The sequence below is a fragment of the Mycteria americana genome, chromosome 2, assembly GCF_035582795.1.
Source record: "Mycteria americana isolate JAX WOST 10 ecotype Jacksonville Zoo and Gardens chromosome 2, USCA_MyAme_1.0, whole genome shotgun sequence".
Lineage (NCBI taxonomy): Eukaryota > Metazoa > Chordata > Aves > Ciconiiformes > Ciconiidae > Mycteria > Mycteria americana.
In genome coordinates, this window is record NC_134366.1 from 170,851,050 (window position 1) to 170,869,061 (window position 18,012).

Here is an 18,012-nt window from a genome sequence, read left to right on the forward strand (position 1 = left end):
ATTTCTTTCCGATTTTAACAATGACAGAAGAGCACTCTGGATGGCACAGATGAAAAGCCAAAATACACAGATGGAAGTTGTACAGTTTGTCTCCTGCGTAAAGAACACAGGAAATACCAACAGCCAGTGTTGCCTTTGAAAGTTACCGTCCCGCACAAAATGCTGTACCTGAATACCAGCATGACTACACAGGTAAAAGTCAAACTCTGATGGATGGGTGATTTTTGTGTCCACTGTGGTACCAGCTGGAATGTTTCCGCTTTTTCCAACCTGTGTGAATAGAAAATGCAAATATAGTAAGGCACACACAAAGTTTTTTCTTTTCAGCTGTATAATAAGGAAAAAATACAAGAAAAAAATTATGTAAAAAGCAAAAAGTCAAGAAAGCATGAGCAAAACTGAGATTTTCTTCAACTGAAAATCTGGAGTGTCTCTACTATGGAGGGAAAAAAAAAAAAAAACAGACGAGCTGCAAAATCTTCTTAGAAGTTACCTACAACAATTAGCTTTTCTGATTAATGTGGAAAGAATTTCCTGCAACTGATTTGTCAAATTCTTTTCACCTTCCCATTCCAGGACAGGTTATTCCTCTCTAACTTTTCTTGTTTATACCTGAAAGAGGACAATCCATAGTTGTAAGACAGGCCTCTCCTTCCCTCAAAAACAGTTTATATCAAAGCAGAACTTAAAAATACTCTTTACTTTAAAACAATTTAACAACTGTAATCACAGCATGTTATCAATATAAAAACCACCTTCGTGTCTGCATTAAAAGTTACTAATTATTGCCTTGAAGCCTAGTGGGCTTCAAATGCTCACACAGAGAAGCCTGACAGAAGGAAAAAGAACACGAAAAACCCTATCTGTGAACAGAAGTTTGCCATTAGGAACTCTCCATTTACAGCAATGACTCCATGCTAGACTTGGGGAGTCTCCTCTCCACCCAGAAAGGTGGAATCAAATATTTCTACATGTAACACAGATGCAATAACAACTATGAAACACTCATAAAACAATTTGAGATGTTCAGTACTACAAATAATATGTTGTGACACTTGGTATGTCCAAACCAAACTCCATGTGTTTAAGACATTAGACACCTAAGATACCTTAAAGGTAGCATTAATGGAAAATTCGAGTATTCTCAAAGTGTAGGTTTCACCTTACCTAACAATTTCAGTGTCTACTGTGCAGGTGTCTACATCTCAGCTGGCAACCCAACAGTCACTCTATAGTCAATGGCAACCAAACCAGTGAACTCACTAGCACCAGAATGAGATGAAATGTGCCTTAAGGTGTGTTGGGAATACTAAACAGATCTCCCTTTACAACAGAGTGCCTGAGGTTACTGTTCCAGGTGTAGACATCTACATTATAAACCCTACACTACTCAGATCAATCTCAACCCTTGAGGACCTTGAGACAGTAAAAAAAACTGAAAAGAAGTGTGAGAACTTTGATGAACTTAAAAAAGGATGAACAGACTTGTTGAAAGGCACATCCTGCTATGTTTCATAAAAGCTTCTTGCCAGTTTATTATATGGGACAGAAAATGAAGGTTCTCCTTTCCAGGCAGAAAGATCTCACCCGCTATGTTATGTAGTTCTTCAAACAAGTCTCTTACTGCTTAAATAAGCAGTAAGTAATAGGTAACTTGGCTGCCTGCTAGATACTTGCCAGTGACAATTAGAACATACCCGTTCATTTTTATCTGTACAGAAGAGTCTGGTGTGATGCCTTTTCTGCACAACTATAAATGTAATTCCAGGCTGGTAATCCTTTTCTAGTTTAATGCATGCTTCTCTGATAGCCAGCAATTCATGATGGAGAACCTGAATCATAAACACAAAGGCGGATGATAAATATGAAAGATAGCTATCTCACAGATTACTCTTACTTATCTACAGATTACTCTTATTTATCATGTTCCTTCTTGCATTGTCACTCAGGGTAATGAGTTGTCAAAGCATGTAGAATCAAACCTTAATTTCTTCACTTAATGATCACCAGTTTCCTGAGCCAGGCGAGAGCTGGTTCCATATTTGTTCAGGTCCAAGCATGAGGCTTGGACTCATAAACTGTATGTCAAAAGCTTTTTAACTGCCAAATACAAATGAACATTTAATTAGGCTGTTGAATATACAACAGCCTAATTATTTTTCAAACTAGTACAAGGGATGAAATCCAGAATTGCTCAACTGCATGCTCTTTCCCAGCTTTGTGAACTCTCACGCAGGACTACAGGCATCAATAAAAACTGAGAGCGCGAGCAGTGCAATAAAACAAAAAGCAATGATTTGGAATTTGGGTTAATTATAAATTAAAAATTCAGTGAAAACCAGTGACAAATGGGAGAAAAATATCAGAAGTTCACGCAAAGATTATTTTATTAATTCAGGTTTACTAAGTGACCTTTACTCCCTTCCCCTTGTATTTTAAGAAGTTGGCTAAATTCTGTATCTTTTAATTTATGTGCAAAATACTGGAAAGGAAAGCGCATGTAAATATCTTTAAAATACACAGAAAAATATTTCATAAAATATGGTACTTGTAAGCAAACAAAATAAATACAAGAAAGTATTTGCTGAATTTTATCAGGAATGAATTAAAAGTGACAGTGTGAAAATACAGCATTTATCAATCCTGGTTAAAAAAGTAGGAAAATTAGCTTACACTTAGTTTTTCTTTACTGTCCAAGTTCTATGGGTTTGACTAACATCTTGAATAGATCACAAATGTTGAACATAACTTGAGTGCTAAAACTATACTTTATCATTTACAATTTTGCAAAGGGAAGTATTTTAAAGGGGAAAAATATTAAAAAAAAGCTCATGAAAAATATGAAAACACTTTCCCTGCTCTGCTTGGTTAGAATCCAATGAATTTGTTGAGGGAAGATTTGTTGAGGGTATACTTCTTTTCATAACTCCAACTACACAAAACTACATTACTACCAGAAAACTACATAATCAAAATCTAAAAAAAACCAAACACAACCACCACCAAAAAAAACCCCAAACCTGTTGAAACTGCCCCTCAGAAACGCCATCTCTGTAGAAGATTATACGAGTTGGTTTAAATCTGGTTGATTTGTAGAACTGAATAAGCAACTCCCTGACCATAGCAGCCAAATCCTGAATGATTTCTTGGCGGTGCTGCTGGACCCGAACAGTGGCACAGTATCGATTAGGATGAGCATCCATGCTTCCTACAACCTGTTGAAAAAAATGCTTAGTGTCAAACCAAACTTAAAAGCACTTTAATAAAAGATATTTCACGAAGATAACTGCACTATCTTTTTAACAGTATCTTGTAAACTAAGGGGTTGACCTAGCAAAGATGTAATCAAAATCACGATGTGCTTGGAGAGAGCTTTGAGGTTAGTCTACCTGTGGTAACATACCCTGCTGAAATGGAAAAATTGTTTTTAAATCTAAAAGACTAATTTCCTATTTGCACCTACATACATTTAAAAAAAAAAAAAAAAAAAAAGAAACAATTTGGAGCGCTGATACCATGAAACCATTGATTTACTTAGGACTGCAGCATAGAAATTTGAACTCCTGAAGACCAAGTGCTTTTCTGGGACACTGTGGATGAATCCATAAAACTGAAATGGTGAGGCACCACAGAAATATCCACACCAAACAGACACTGTTCGCAAGGGAAGGGATTTTTCTGTTTATGAAACATCAGAATTCGTATACTGTAAAAGTAGCATGGGACTTAAACAGGCAAACAAAAAAAATCCAAATTCCGTATGTAAAAAATCACAACTAAGCACATCGCCACCTGTTTTTTCCCTGGACACACGTGTAACTTTTTAAAACAGGTATTTGTTTATTTAGCACCACGGGCTAAGATACTGCACATACTGTCACCAAAGATCTTCATTATTAAATAAGCCAGAGCAGCCATTACAGGTGTTTGACAAAGCAAGCCAAAGGCCTTTCCCTGTATTTAAGGAGTACATTGCCAAGAGATTACTGCATATTTTGTGTTGTCAGGAAGCTTGAATCCTCAAAAACCACAACTGAGCCAGCCTAGTTCCCTATCAGTAATGGATAAATTCTTAACATTTTTAACTGCTGAAAAAGCAGATTTAAACATGCACCAGCTTATTACAGGTTGCTGATAAATATCAGCTAATAGAAAAGTTCCTCAGTGTATTAGCAGCTCAGGCATTTTACAAGCTAATACACACATTTAAGTAATTAGTATCAGAGCAAGTTCTCTAAAGCTTCATTAGATTCCTGCAGAAAAATAATTTATAATACTATAATTAGGCAAATCAGAAGAAATGGACCACAGAAGAATTGAAAGTAATAAGATGCATTAGAGCTGAGCAGCAGGACAGAGCAGGGGCTAAAGATCGTTACACAATTTACTCACTGCAGCAATGGAAGGCTTTTTTCCATCTCCAGCTGGCGGATGAGTTACATCTGCACCAAGGAATATGACAGGCTGTTGAAATACTGGTGGTCTGATAAAGAGAAAGCAAATTTGTAAAAGCAGCAAGGCTTATGCTTAATAAAGCACATTATAACTCAAGTAAATAGCACTCTATACTCTTGCAGTGAATTAGTCAACAATTTGCACTTGATCAGAGTTAGTCAGTTGTACTATGACAGTCATTAGAAGTCCTGATTAGGGTTCTCATACTAAATACTAGGCATATTTTTAAAGCATAGCTAATTGTTACTTTTCATTAAAAATGAGTAAAAAAAAAAATCAATTTTTTTTTTTTAACTTGGAGAACTGCAGCCTTTATTAATTAGACCATAGAAAAGAATAGAAGTTGATTCCTTAGCATCAAATAGCATCTGAGAAAATTAAAGGACTGTGCACATATACAGATGCTATGATTTTGCTTCTGAACAAAAAACCAGTGTTGGTAAGGAACTACAAATATTGTGGATATCAGAGGTATTACTTTAAAAGTAGGTTTTTTTTTTTTTTTTTTTTTAAACTATGCTTCAAAGTTTAAACAAACCTTTAAGATATTAATCCACTGCATCAAGAGTAGAACACCAAAACACTACATTGGAAGTTTTAAGCTTCAACTCTATTCCTTAATAAAACAATTTTAAACATGAAATCTTAAGCCACCAGAATTTTTTCATGTAGACGTGGGTGCGTGGGGGAATGGTTATGTAGATAGATTCAGCTGTTTGCAGACCTTCTCTAAAAAGGAATTTGAAGGTAATTACAACAATGTAACTTACAATGTAATTATACAAATAAAAAGCTGTTCTATTCCCATCCCTTCAACCAACAGAAAATAATAATAAAAGAGTTCTGTTTTAAATACCCAAACCCTGCACTTTTCCAGAATGTCTAGGTGTTGTGTGTAGTTGTGCCATTTTTTTCCCCTTTACTTAACTCCGTTTTCATGAATGCACAGTTTATTGGTATAATAAGCAGAATTCAACTTTCTGGCCACACTATTGTTGGCAACACACTCCACTTAACAGAGACCTTGCATTTATGAATCCAGCATAAAACTACTTATATGGTGTGTGTGTTTCTGTTTTGTTTCTACAGCAGTATCTCTAACTCCATTTTGAAAAACAAAAACAAAACCAAAAACCATAAAAAAACCCCACTGTGCCTTTTTGAAATGCATGCTCCGTAATACAATAATTTTTAGTTGCTTTAATAGGAGTCTCCAACAAGCACATTACCCAGGCTGAGTATATTTAGTTCAATAAACAGAATTTAACAAGATATACAAAATACATATCCCTTCTAATAACGTGTTCTTTTTTTCCCCTCCATAAGTACTTATTGTTGGATTATTTTTCAGCAGCTGTCTTCTGACTAGCCTAAATACACCGAAGTGAAAATTTGCTTATCTGTCCAAAACAGAATGTTGACTTCTTTGAAACAGGCTCCCAAGAATGACGTAGCAGGTTATTCCCTGAGCTCTCTCTACAACTTGAAATGCAATGATTGTAGAAATGCCATCTTTTTACTGATGTAGAAACCTAGTTGTTCATTTTGATTAAAGTAACTTTATGTATCTTTATGCTAGCCTTCTCTATCCTGCACAGGTAAGGCAAAACAAGCTGTATTTTGTTCATTCTTCCATTAGAATTTCATCACTAATTTTTCGATAAAACTGATAAAAAGGTTCAATTTAAGAACATTTGTTTTAAGATGATACACAAACCAAATACAGTCTTTAACAGCAGGGTTCCTCCTTTATTACAAATAAGGTATTTATTTCACTCCCTGCGTATAGTTAAATATCCTGCGTATATTTAACTATACGCAGGACTTCAGTGACATGTCAGATATGGAACTCAATAGTATCAAAGCAACTTCACAGAATATAGTTCACAGTATAACTAAAACTTATCAATGTAATACTAATAAGAAATTGCAAGGTAAACTGGACCCAGAAACCAATTAAGAGTTTCCTGCTCCTAGCTTTTGGTTTTTTAAATGTTTATGTAAGTTAAGACATAAAACAAAATGAACAATCTTGACCACAATTAAACTATGAAGGAAAAGGCACTACTATTCAAGAGAGTCTCCGTTTCTGAAAACTCAAGGCAAATAAAATATTATTAATTTTTCATTCAAATGAAAGTTGTATGCTTCAAAGATCAGATTGCAATAGCAATATTTTTATTATAAATTCCAAGTGGAACAAGTATTCCTCTCCAGTCTTCGTAACCTAACTTTTGCAGGACTATTTATTGGAAGCCAAAAGACAGTTTGACTGAAGAGTCACTTAAACTGCAGTGCTATGACTACAGATAAAAGCACCCAGTTATCTTAATATGATGCATGTTCTCTTTACAATACAATACCCTCTTCCTCTTTGAAAGATGGCTTACCTTCCCTGTGGCAGTAAAATATTATTTACACCCCCTAATTTGACATTTATTTTTAAGCAAAGGTTAGACAGAGTTTGCGGCGTTGTTCTTTGCACATTTTTCATCTGAACGCACTGCGTAGCCATTCCCAGCACAGTGTCGCCAACACGCTTCACCTCCGCTGCAAAACAAAGAAAAAACAAAAAATATTTGCATATTGCAAATCAAACGTAGGAGACATTAATTCAGTGACAATTAACTATATCTAGAGTTTTATCAAAGCGGTCATTAAGCTTAGAGAAACAAGAAGAAACCTAACCCCCAAAGCCAACCCCAGCCTCCAATAAACCTCCTCCCAGTTCTGTACTGTTCCACCTGCTGACAGCGCAGTAACTGGGTCCTAAACAGAACTAAAGTCACTGTTGGCTTATTTTAACTAAGATTTTTTTTTAAATTACACTACTTGTAATTTTAGAATTATAGTGTTTTATCATCAGCATGGAAGAACCTTTGCTAATGAAGTAGGTAATGTGGATAATATTAGGATGATGAGCACTGGTTTCATTATTAAACGCTGGACTAGTAATGCAAACTTAATAGTAACATGCTGAGTAATATTCAGCCAACCAGTTTCAGTTCATCACTGCAGGTTTATCGCTCGCATAAAAAGTGGCCAGTTTAGCAAAGGATGGCCCATAAAAACTCCAAAAGAAATTCATTAAGAACTGTACTATTCAAAAGGTTAAAACAAATCCTATTGTTAACAACAAAATTGAGACTTAAAGGCTTTAAGAGAGCCATACTCTTACACTCAGGAAAAGAAGAAATTTAGGCTCCAAGAAAGGCTCAGAGAAGATGCAAACCTCTTTGGCAACAGGAGAGGGAAAGAAGCTTTTTGAGGAGCAGGGTGAGAAGAGGAGAAAAGACAAGACTGTGGGTATAAGAAGTGCAAGAGTGCAGGGAGAAAACAGAGATAATTAGAGGGGGCATAAAGAACTATAATTAAAGATAATGACAAGGAAAGCAGATGAGTGGTACCACATCCTCTCAGTGGTTAAGTTTTAATGCCAAGCAGGAAAAGTGAAAATGTCATTTTGCACTGAATTTCTATTGAACAAATTAGAGATGAGCCACTTCCTTTGCAAGGCTGAATTCAAGGGGGGAAAAAAGGTACTATTTCATTAAGGTTCCTTTTTTAATCTCTTTTTATCTTATATGAGATAATCTTGGGAAAAGAAAGTTAGGAAATTATTTTCTGCTATATTAAATTGGTGAGGGATGGGATGGGATAAAACAAATCTGCAGCTGCTTGGTAGATCTGAGCCATTAGAGAAGAGCGAGTCCATGAAGCTATGGGAGAAAAATAGCGGATGGTGCTGCAATTAGGCAAGGTAAGTGAAAAAAGGAAGAAGGTGGGATAGGAAAACAAGCAGTCTTGCCTATAGGAAGAGCTAGTTAAAACCAAAATGCATGGTTTATCTAAAACATATTAAAACCTACATGTATGTGCTATGTAAAATGCACTAATTGTCAATCTGTTTCCAAAAAAGTTTAGGTTGCTGAGTTTTCACCTTTCATGCATCTGTGTCCTTGCAACCCAAGAGTTAAAAAACTGAAAGAATTGGAAAAATTGATTGGCAGAAATCTCCTTCACCTAACTTTTTTTGCCAAAGGGTGACGGCATGAGTAAGCAAAGATATTCTAAAAGCTACACGGTTCTTGAAGTCATTATTTCTTCAATCACTTGGAATTTTTAGCACACAAATTCTAGTAAGTGTATTTTAATCCACTGCATATCAATTTCATCAATTTCACAAAAGCCCTGGTTTAGCTTTCTCACTCAGAAACTGCATCTCAAATGCAACCAACAGGAAGAATGTGGAAAAGCAAATTAAAAGCATAGACAAAAATCATAAAAAGAATTAAGGTCTCAATACAAAACATCACGCAGCACAAGAAGAAGAACAGAATTAATTTACAGCCCATTCCCTAAATGGAATTTATATAGTTAAACCAGAATTCAACTTCTCTCATTCAGATACTTCACAAAAAATACATGAAATTGTGACTGAAACACACACGCTTATGATTTGCACTTACTGACCATAGACTGGCGTTTTTCCTGGCAAAATTACTACAACAAGCTGCAGCCCAGTATAAGTGTTCTTGAGATGTCTGAACATGGGCTCCACACTGTCAGCTCCCTGCGCGTATTTACAGAAGCATGGCTGCCCCTGGATTGGCATTCCTGCATCTCTGGAAATCTTCCTCAGTTGTTCTGTAAAGGACCTAAAGGATGTAAATAAATACATTAGATTCTCAGGTAGCAAAATCCATCTTGATTTTTGTTCTTATTTTTAATGGAACAATCTTGTTAAACTTGCAGAGTTGCACTGTCCAAAAACCTGGGAATTTACCCCAAGTGCATCTTTAATTGACTGTGCCTATGTCGTCACTGAAGGAAAGACAGGGGAAGATGAGGAAATATGCTGTATAAATAACACCATTACTAAAAAAGTTCATTTCCAAAGCAAATTCCACCTTACTTATCCTTCTACAGGACATACAGTATAAGCTACTTTTTGCAAAAACACTGCAATGATGATATTTTGGATAGCCTGCTCTACCATACTTCCGTGTGGTATTACCACTACAGAAATGGCTGCAGTTCCTTCTTTTTCTTGGCGAGGAAAACAACCAACAGAAGTTACCAGCAATTGTGTCTCAGCAAATTGATCTAACAACAATAATAATGCGCAAGAAAGTCTTGCTAGAAATCAGAGAAAAGGTGTATCCTGGAGGTGAAGACAAACCTCCTCCAAGGATGGGGCAAATATAAGTCACCCTTCAATAGAACTGGTCAGAAACAGAGTCAACCTAATTTTGTCAGAGGCTTTTATCAGTGAAGACTGCTTCAGGCCCCCTGCTAGCAGGGTATGCTGCATTGCAGCCTGCCTCCTTCTCCTGGCTCTTCTTGACATAGTGGTGTTTGGCTTTCCTTTTGAAGGGACACCAAGATGACACTGTTACTGTTTTAAGCAAGACAATCACAAGCACTTCAGTGTAGGAGTCTAGGGCTCCATAAGGTATACCCAGTCTGGAAAGCATCTTCAAAGTCATGGCTTCTCCAGGTTAGTTGCCTGCAGTCACAGGTGCATGAGTAGTCTGCAAGTCCCATCCCCATAAAACAAAGGCAAGATGAGCAAGTAGTGAGGTGTCACAGTGCACACCTGTAGAGTGGAGTACTCGGTGCCAAAGGACCAACATCCACGCTACATGTGTTTCTGGGATTTTTTTGTCAGCGTGGCTGTAGTCTGGTGCAGTGGGCTGAATGTCCATTAGTGGCTGAAGCACATCCTCTAGTCCAGTTTTATAAAAAAAAAAATCCACATTGTACACTCAGACTGCTCCTTGATGCACGACATGATATGGCAATTGGTGACCATCAGGAGCATCACTTCAAGTATGCACTCCTGATCCAAACTAAAACACTAGTGCAGATGCACCCAGAGATGTCCTTCTTTAGCGCTTGGTTTAATGACCAGCATAGTAACGCGCGATCCCAGATAGCAATGCCCAACTGACATAAACACTGACAAAGCCCCTTTTATTATTTTGGAGTGGATACCCCATAGGTATCTAAAAAGTTGCTTGTCTTCACCAAAGGGTGCCAGATCATACAGTCTTACCCACTGAGAGGGTGTGAAGATTTAGTTTCTTCCAAACCCATTGTTAACTTTCATGAATCATAACAGTCTGTGAGCTTCAGCCCTGCAGCTTGTGGCTTCTTGAAGAAAATAGGCACATTAAGCATTTTCCCTGGCAAAACAGGCACTCACCACTATAAGCAGAAAGAGTCAGTAGCAGAACATGCAAGTCTAAAATAGCACAGGTTTTGAGCCTTTAGAAGTCCATCTGTGAGTATGATGCCTAAGAGGAAAGGTTCTCTCCCTGTTCCTGAGAGGTGAAGCGGGATGATTTTGAAGACTTTTAGGAATTCTGAAGGTGTTTACTCTGACGGATCTACAGCAGCCGAGTTCCAACTTGCTCAACGAAGATGTAACAAGAGGCAACAAGATGCAACTGGATGCAGCCATATTCCTACTATGAAGGAATGTCCTTTCACGGTAAGGACAAACTCCATCTAAGCCATCAAATAATTTTATTTTGGCTCATTATGTTGAAGACTTCTGCCTATCTCTCAAAACTGACTATCTTCTCCTAGGCAGCATTTCCACTAGAAGGGAAGGGAAAATTCTCTGACAGCTTAGATCCTGCCATGTACCTGGAGAGAACAAGTCCCTCGCCTTACACAACAGGAAGAAAAGTAAAAGGTAAGATTCCCACTGTTTGCTCACCACTTGTTAGGGAAAAATTCCCAAGCTATTTGGAAATCATCTAAAGGAACACTGTTATAGCAATACTGTTGTTATGAACAATCACTGTCCCGCATTCACCTTCAAAAGAGCAGCTGAGTCACCCACTAGGGCAGCTATAAGAGCTGCACTTGCCCATGCATGAAGGGAAAGCAACTGCGTGCAAAAGAAGGAATTAGACAATCCATCTACACGGGCATGCACACTTTCCCTGATCTAAGAATGGTAGGTGTCACTTTTAACAACAGTATTTCAACAATCATGTTCCATCCAAAGATAGAGAAACCAAATTTGAAAGTTTCATTCAAATGCTCAAAGTCAACAAAACAACTAGTCCTACTCATCTTGCAAATACAGCAACTTGCACCTTACGGTAACTCTAGAGAGTAGAAAGTTTTAGACAAAAGTTGGATTGCTTTTTAAAGTTTCCCTTTTACACAAGTTCTGCACGAATAATCTCTTCCATATAACCAGGAAAAGAAGCCAAGACAACATACATGTTAGCTTTCACTCTTGCCAAATACTTAGTGATAAACACCCATCATTACATGATTTCGGTCATCTTAAACTCTGTCCTAAGGCCTCACTGGTCAGAAACCTGCCATATAGTATAAATTGCTTTTGGTAAGTCTGATTTGGAGGATTTCATGATGCTAGCATTGAAATCATATTGGCATCATTCAAAACACAGAGAGACAGAACTTCAAAAGCACTGTTAAAGATGTATTGCCATATGTTAAACAATTAAAATATATATTCTAAATAAATAAGTAAAATGACGATATTTCCATACATAGTAATAAAATCACCATCTTATGAAACACACTTACTTAAGATGAACTTCAGTGCACTGGCGCTGGGGAGCAAAGCATGCAATTGCCCAAACCTTTATTTCAATTCCAGTGTGAAACTGTTTATTCCTCATGTCCCAGACTCCTTGCACTGGTGTAGCAATTGCTTTATTCTGGAAGTGGAAGGAAAAAAAAACCAAAATCAAAACACTAATGCAAAAATTGATTCATGCTAACAAAAATCCATTATGCTTCTGCTTCCCTCCAACTAGCAGGCTATATATATTCGCACATCTTTCTCTCTACTGTTCAAACATCTATCCTATCTTATAAAGATCATTCTATCGCTGTAGCAAGACAGCTTGCTAGCCTGGTGATAAATAAAGCTCATAAAAATAAAGCTCAAATTGTTCATTTTTATTGTTGATGGTTTCCTTTGGTTATATAAATCATCAGCAGACAGAAGTTACGTATGGATAGTAAGTCAGATTCATGCTTGGTATGTAATGCTAACAAGAACGTACATTTCTACAGTGACTTTACAACTGCTCAGTGAACTTCCCAAGAGCAACTTAATTTAAGTATTGTCAATATTTTACGCATCACTAAGTAGAGGCAAATAGCGGTTCAATGTCACTCAGACAACTCTAGAAAAAAATGTGAACAAGCTGACAAAAGATGATCAGTTATTCAACTTTGACCTGTGCAGTACTTTTTTTCTTCCATCAAGCAGACATTACTGTGATGGATTATCTAGAAGACAAGGGATATAATAAGATGACTAAAGCAATTCTGGTGACGTTAATTACCTTAATCAGCATTAGTATTCTGTAGATGTTTTAGACAAGTTACCACAATGTCTGCCTTCTCATTTAGCAGCAACAGCTAAAATTTGTGGGAATTTTTCAGGACACACACACAGACTTGATTCATTTGATTCACTGATTCATTTTGCAAAAAGTTGTGTCTGCTGAAGGCAGTACCTCCCCCACTCTGACTTTCCATCATTCATCTGCCGTTAAGCTCTTGTTCCCTCTGTTCCCCTGGTGCCAGAGTAGTTCATGAGGGCACTCTCCCTAATCAGGATCAGGCAAAGACAGCTGGGTTATCTTAACCTGTCAGTGAAGGAAGGTTTGAGCTAATCTGCCCGATTTTGCCTCAAGAGCTTTAGGTAGAAAACGCAAGATCCTCTCCCATTGTGGGTTTATAGAGGTAACAGTGATTTGTGCATAGGGACAGAACTATCTTCAGCTGGCAATGCATGATCTAGAAGAGGTTAATCAGAAGCCTTCACAAATTAAGTTATCCCAGCTATCAAAGCTTTCATCTTGCATAAAAACAAGACATTATATAATTGGTAGAAAATCCTGTTTCTCAAGCTCTTTTTGAAAGATGCCACAGTAGGAAGATTATGTCAGAAAGGCCATCTGAAAAGCCATTGCAAAGAAAAAAAACCTGTGAGTAAATACTCCAACAGGAAGAGATGGCTCTAGAGAAGAAACAGGCTGATAGAGATAATACCTTAAGATAGTTGTCCTAAACACAGCTGCTCTACCCAGAACACTCAAAAGCATCCAGGAAGATTCAGAGTTCAGAAAGATTTCAGAGTTAGGGGAGGCAAAAATGAACAGTAATAATTGAAGCTGTCTCTGTTCTTCTCCATACACACCTATTTGAACCACTGTTTGCAGGTTTCTTCTTGCAACACACAATACAACAGTGTGAAAAAAAACCCCACAGCTTACACACATTTTTCTCTTAAGCTTATATAAGTGGGTTTTTACCCCAGCTTTATTTTCCGAAATAAAGAAGCAAATGAGGGACAGAGCATCAATCACAAGCAACATGCCCATTGTGTTTAAGGCCTTTAAAAAAAATTATTTCAGTTCTAAACATTACACCTATGATGACTTTATCCCATTACACCCAACATCATTCATTTAAAGCAGCCATATTATAGAAGTTATCACAGCTGGTAATCGAAGCTATCACAGATTGTACAGTATCTGGTCAACATACCCTGCCTCCATAGAGGATTGAAGGAGGCTGTAGGACTCTACCGGTCACATCTGTCATTTCATCTTTGACCATTATTCCAAATTCACGAACATAAGGGTCGGTATTAAAACTTGCACTCCGCATCTGAAATAAAAAGGAATGAGATATTTCTTGCAGAAAAAAAAGTTCTCTTCATGAGAACTAAAACTTTCTAAGATAATCGTATTTGGGCACATACCCCTAATATATGGGTGATGCCATGCATCCAGAGCCTCTGTTAATTCCACTTGGATACATGGATGCCTTAAAATTGGAAATAAAGCACCAAAAAAACCACTTGAAAACCTTTTGTGAGAATGTATTTCTCTCTGATTAATGGAGAAAGGCTTATAAAAACAAGCTCATAATCTGTGTGTATTGCACAAACTATTCAGTATCTGCTAATCGTAAGAGAAAAATTAAGTCCATTACTACACTTCACGCATCTTCGACAGAACACTCACCAATTTGCTAATCTCTTCCTGACGGTCAGGTGCTGATCTGGCAGTTGCTCGAATCATAGTGGAAGTTTGATTGTCAGTGAGTTTCTTTATGCATCTTTGTCCTGCCACTATGTTGCACACCTAAAATATCCGCACACAAAGGAAGTCAAAAAACCACAATGCAACTGGTTTTTTTGTTTGGTTTTTTTTGTTGCTGCACTACACAATTTCTAAAGTTGGCTACTCAAAAAACAGTTTGTCAACATTTGAGCCTTTTTTCCTCTGACCCCCTTCCCAGAATACAGTATTATCTAAAAGTTTACTTGCCTCAAGAGGAAGGTATGTGTGTTTCTGCTCCTGTCCAACTTGTAAACATGGGAGGTGAGGATAGCGTAAAACTAATTTGTGCCTGTCCTTAAAATACTGAGCTACAGTGCATTCAACTGTTTGTCCATTCTCCTGCTGAAGTGGGAATCTATTGGAAATCAAATATGAAGACAAGCCATTACTTTATGCAGAATACTTTCCCACACTTGCTCAATACACTTCTTGGCACAAGTTAAGCTTACTGGAGATTAAACCTATCTTGCTGAAATGATGCAAGTGTACTTCTATAATTAAGATTCCATCATTGCCACTACCATGTCTCTTCTAATAGTACCACAGAAGGCTATTTCTCTAACATTCTTGATACCTGAAGCTATAAATTAAGTTTCCTAAGAGTGGGTGCCTTAGAGACAAAGACTAATGTTTTCTGCTTATTTGGGATACTCGCAGTACTACATTTTATGATGTGCCATACACAGAAAATAGCAAGCCTACTATGAGTCACAAAACCAATTATTGCTTCAGAAATGCATTTCTCTCTTTCTGTACATTACAAGTGCACACACATTTGCATATACTTACATCACGGTGGCACAAATATTGTCTTTTCATTAATATAATACATCACTGAAAGAGCATGAAACAAAGCCCAAACAAATGAATACCAGATTTAGATACTGATCAGTTATCTTCCTGTAAAAAGCTTGTATCAGTTTTGTTCCTTATATTACTTTCTTAAAAATGGGAATAAATACCTCCATATTCAAGTTATCTGCAAATCTCTGGTTAGTGATTAAAAATAAACATTTTTTCCAGAGAAAAATAGATTGGCAATAAGTGAGATTAGAAAGCTCATCCCAATTGGCACAACTTTTCTACTCAACAGTTCTGGGAAACATTATGCTACCAATAGGGCACCCTGTTCTTCCAATGTTGAAGAAATCCGTAAATAAAATTAAAAAAACCAAACCAAACTCCCCCCCCCCCCCCCAACAAGAAACCAAAAAAACCCCCACCACTGATTTAAAACAAAGCGATTGCTTCAAATGCCATGACATTCATTTATAGAATAAAAATAGAACAAAAAGAACAGCTAAATTGGGAAAATACTTTGAGGTGTATTTTAAATGTATTGACCAACGAAAGTATCATTTTTGAAGACAACTTATCCTATGTCAGTAAGGCAGGCAAGATACTTTTCCAGCCTGAGATAAAACATATGCTTAAAAAGAAGCAAAATACTTTACGTTTGGTGACTTGCTGGTCGTCTGGTGACATTGCACACTCTGTACTTTCTTTTCATTTGTCCACAGTGTGTTATCTCCACCTTTAGACCTAAAAATTGGAAAACACGTATCACTGTTCGTTCAAAATCAAAGTGCCAGCCCCCTTAATTGCTACACAAGACCACTTAAACTGTGCAGTAAAGCTATTCACTATTTAGCACATTCTCAGAGCACCAAAGGGTATCCCAGACAGAACTCAAAAAAACAATTTATAGTTTTAAAATTAAAAAACCCTAAGCTTCAGCCAGAGTTCAACAAAGAATTTTAGAGACAAGACAAAACCCAAAGCCCCAAGAGTTCGCAGATGAAGCTGAACGCATTCTGTGAATTCCAATTCTGTATCTCTAAGGAAGTCCAGGATGGTGGAAGGACAAAACGGGCATGCAACCTCCTTGAAACAAAAAGCTTGTTTATACTTTATGTCTAAACATACGGTGTCTGTGAGACCTCCAACTATTGCAACCAACCCTGAACTAATGAATCGGGGGGGGAGGAGGGGGGGAAATACCCATACAGCCTCTAGGAGCCCATGGGAATGAGACCTTGGGGCTTTATTCTTCATGAAGACAAACATCTGTTGCAAACCCCACTGGCCGAGCCCCCTGAAAGCCAACAACTTCTAGAAGAATAAATTATCCACCCCAAACCAGCACAACACAGCTACCCGTAAAGAATTGTTTCTAATTTACCATCGCCCACAAACATAACCTTGAATGCAGCGTTTTCATTTATATTACTTCCATGCTTAGGCAGAAACAGATGTAGGTGGGCTATTAGAGATAGGAAGTTGAATGTGTGGTAATAGGAAAGAGGAGGCTGTAGATAGAAATTCCTTATATATCTGCACATGTGTATAAACTCAGGCGGCTGCTGAGTAACAGTGCGTATTTCCCCTATCTGTCAAAGGCACTAATAACTTGCCAAATAACATACTAATCTTTCCACATAATTTGTTACAGCTCAGAGTGCCATCTGTTACGAAACCTTCAACAAATATAAAGTTTTCATGAATACCTCTAAAAATCTATATCACAGTATTTTCATTAAAAGATAAACTGCTACCTCAATACCTCAATTTACAACTAGCTTTGCTGCAAATTTGAGATGACTTCTTCTTTCTGAAGAATGAAAATCCTCATGGAAAAAATTACAAAAGCAGCTGGCAATTCAGTGCCTGATTATTTTTTCAAAACATTTACAACCAGTACAGACTGAGGATTTATTTATACTTTTCTTGCTAACTTCTAGTTGGGCAAAGATGATTTTGTGGACATTTTGTGGAAACAAGGAAGCTGCACGATAGATTTATGGAGTTTGTTTTTAACTTGCTTTCTTTCTATCAAGTATATCATGAAGGATGGACCTCGATTTTTCCAGAAGAAACCTTCAGTGAACACAAACAGTAAGATTCCTTCCTCCTACTCTTTGATTCAGTCATTACATATTAGAGTAACTGTAACTTACTTCCAGGAAAGTATATGTATGAAATATACCTAAGTATGCTAAAACACATTGCTAAATTATTAGTAAAATCTGGAATATGAAAATCTTGACATCAGTAATTGGAAAAATTTAAGATCAGGTAATTCCAGTCTTTGTAAATGTTTTTAAATCATTAGATTAGGACCTGGAGTATCTTTGTCATGGAACTGGGATTGGCACTACCAGTATGTTTCAAAAATGAAAAATATGAAATTTTTCTATTTCTCACTGTTAACTTGTGTTTACTCTAGAGATGGGGGTACTTTAAGAAGAGTAAAGCACTACAGTAAATATAACTTCTAAATACAATAAAGCAATATTCATTTGGGAAGATAAATTGTTTTTAAGGAGACTGACATAAGGGATGCTGCTCTATATGCTGAAAGGAAAAGATCTCAGCAGTACCTCTGCACTGAGATGCTCTCAGATGCCAACATGCACCAGCT

At 37.0% G+C, this 18,012-nt stretch overlaps 1 protein-coding gene across 3 annotated transcripts in view; it reads right to left on the minus strand.

Moving 5' to 3' along the window:
- Positions 1-18,012, minus strand: part of AGO2 (argonaute RISC catalytic component 2) — a 66,838-nt gene that overhangs the window by 15,025 nt on the left and 33,801 nt on the right. For all 3 annotated transcript variants that reach the window (XM_075495333.1, XM_075495332.1, XM_075495331.1), the window contains exons 7-17: positions 16,046-16,133; positions 14,799-14,946; positions 14,493-14,612; positions 14,011-14,133; positions 12,031-12,164; positions 8,929-9,113; positions 6,846-7,005; positions 4,393-4,483; positions 3,021-3,215; positions 1,698-1,832; positions 169-270 (exon numbers count right to left, since the gene is read on the minus strand). In XM_075495333.1, coding sequence (XP_075351448.1) covers positions 169-270; positions 1,698-1,832; positions 3,021-3,215; positions 4,393-4,483; positions 6,846-7,005; positions 8,929-9,113; positions 12,031-12,164; positions 14,011-14,133; positions 14,493-14,612; positions 14,799-14,946; positions 16,046-16,133 — 1,481 coding nt within the window. The remainder of the gene's footprint in view (positions 1-168; positions 271-1,697; positions 1,833-3,020; positions 3,216-4,392; positions 4,484-6,845; positions 7,006-8,928; positions 9,114-12,030; positions 12,165-14,010; positions 14,134-14,492; positions 14,613-14,798; positions 14,947-16,045; positions 16,134-18,012) is intronic.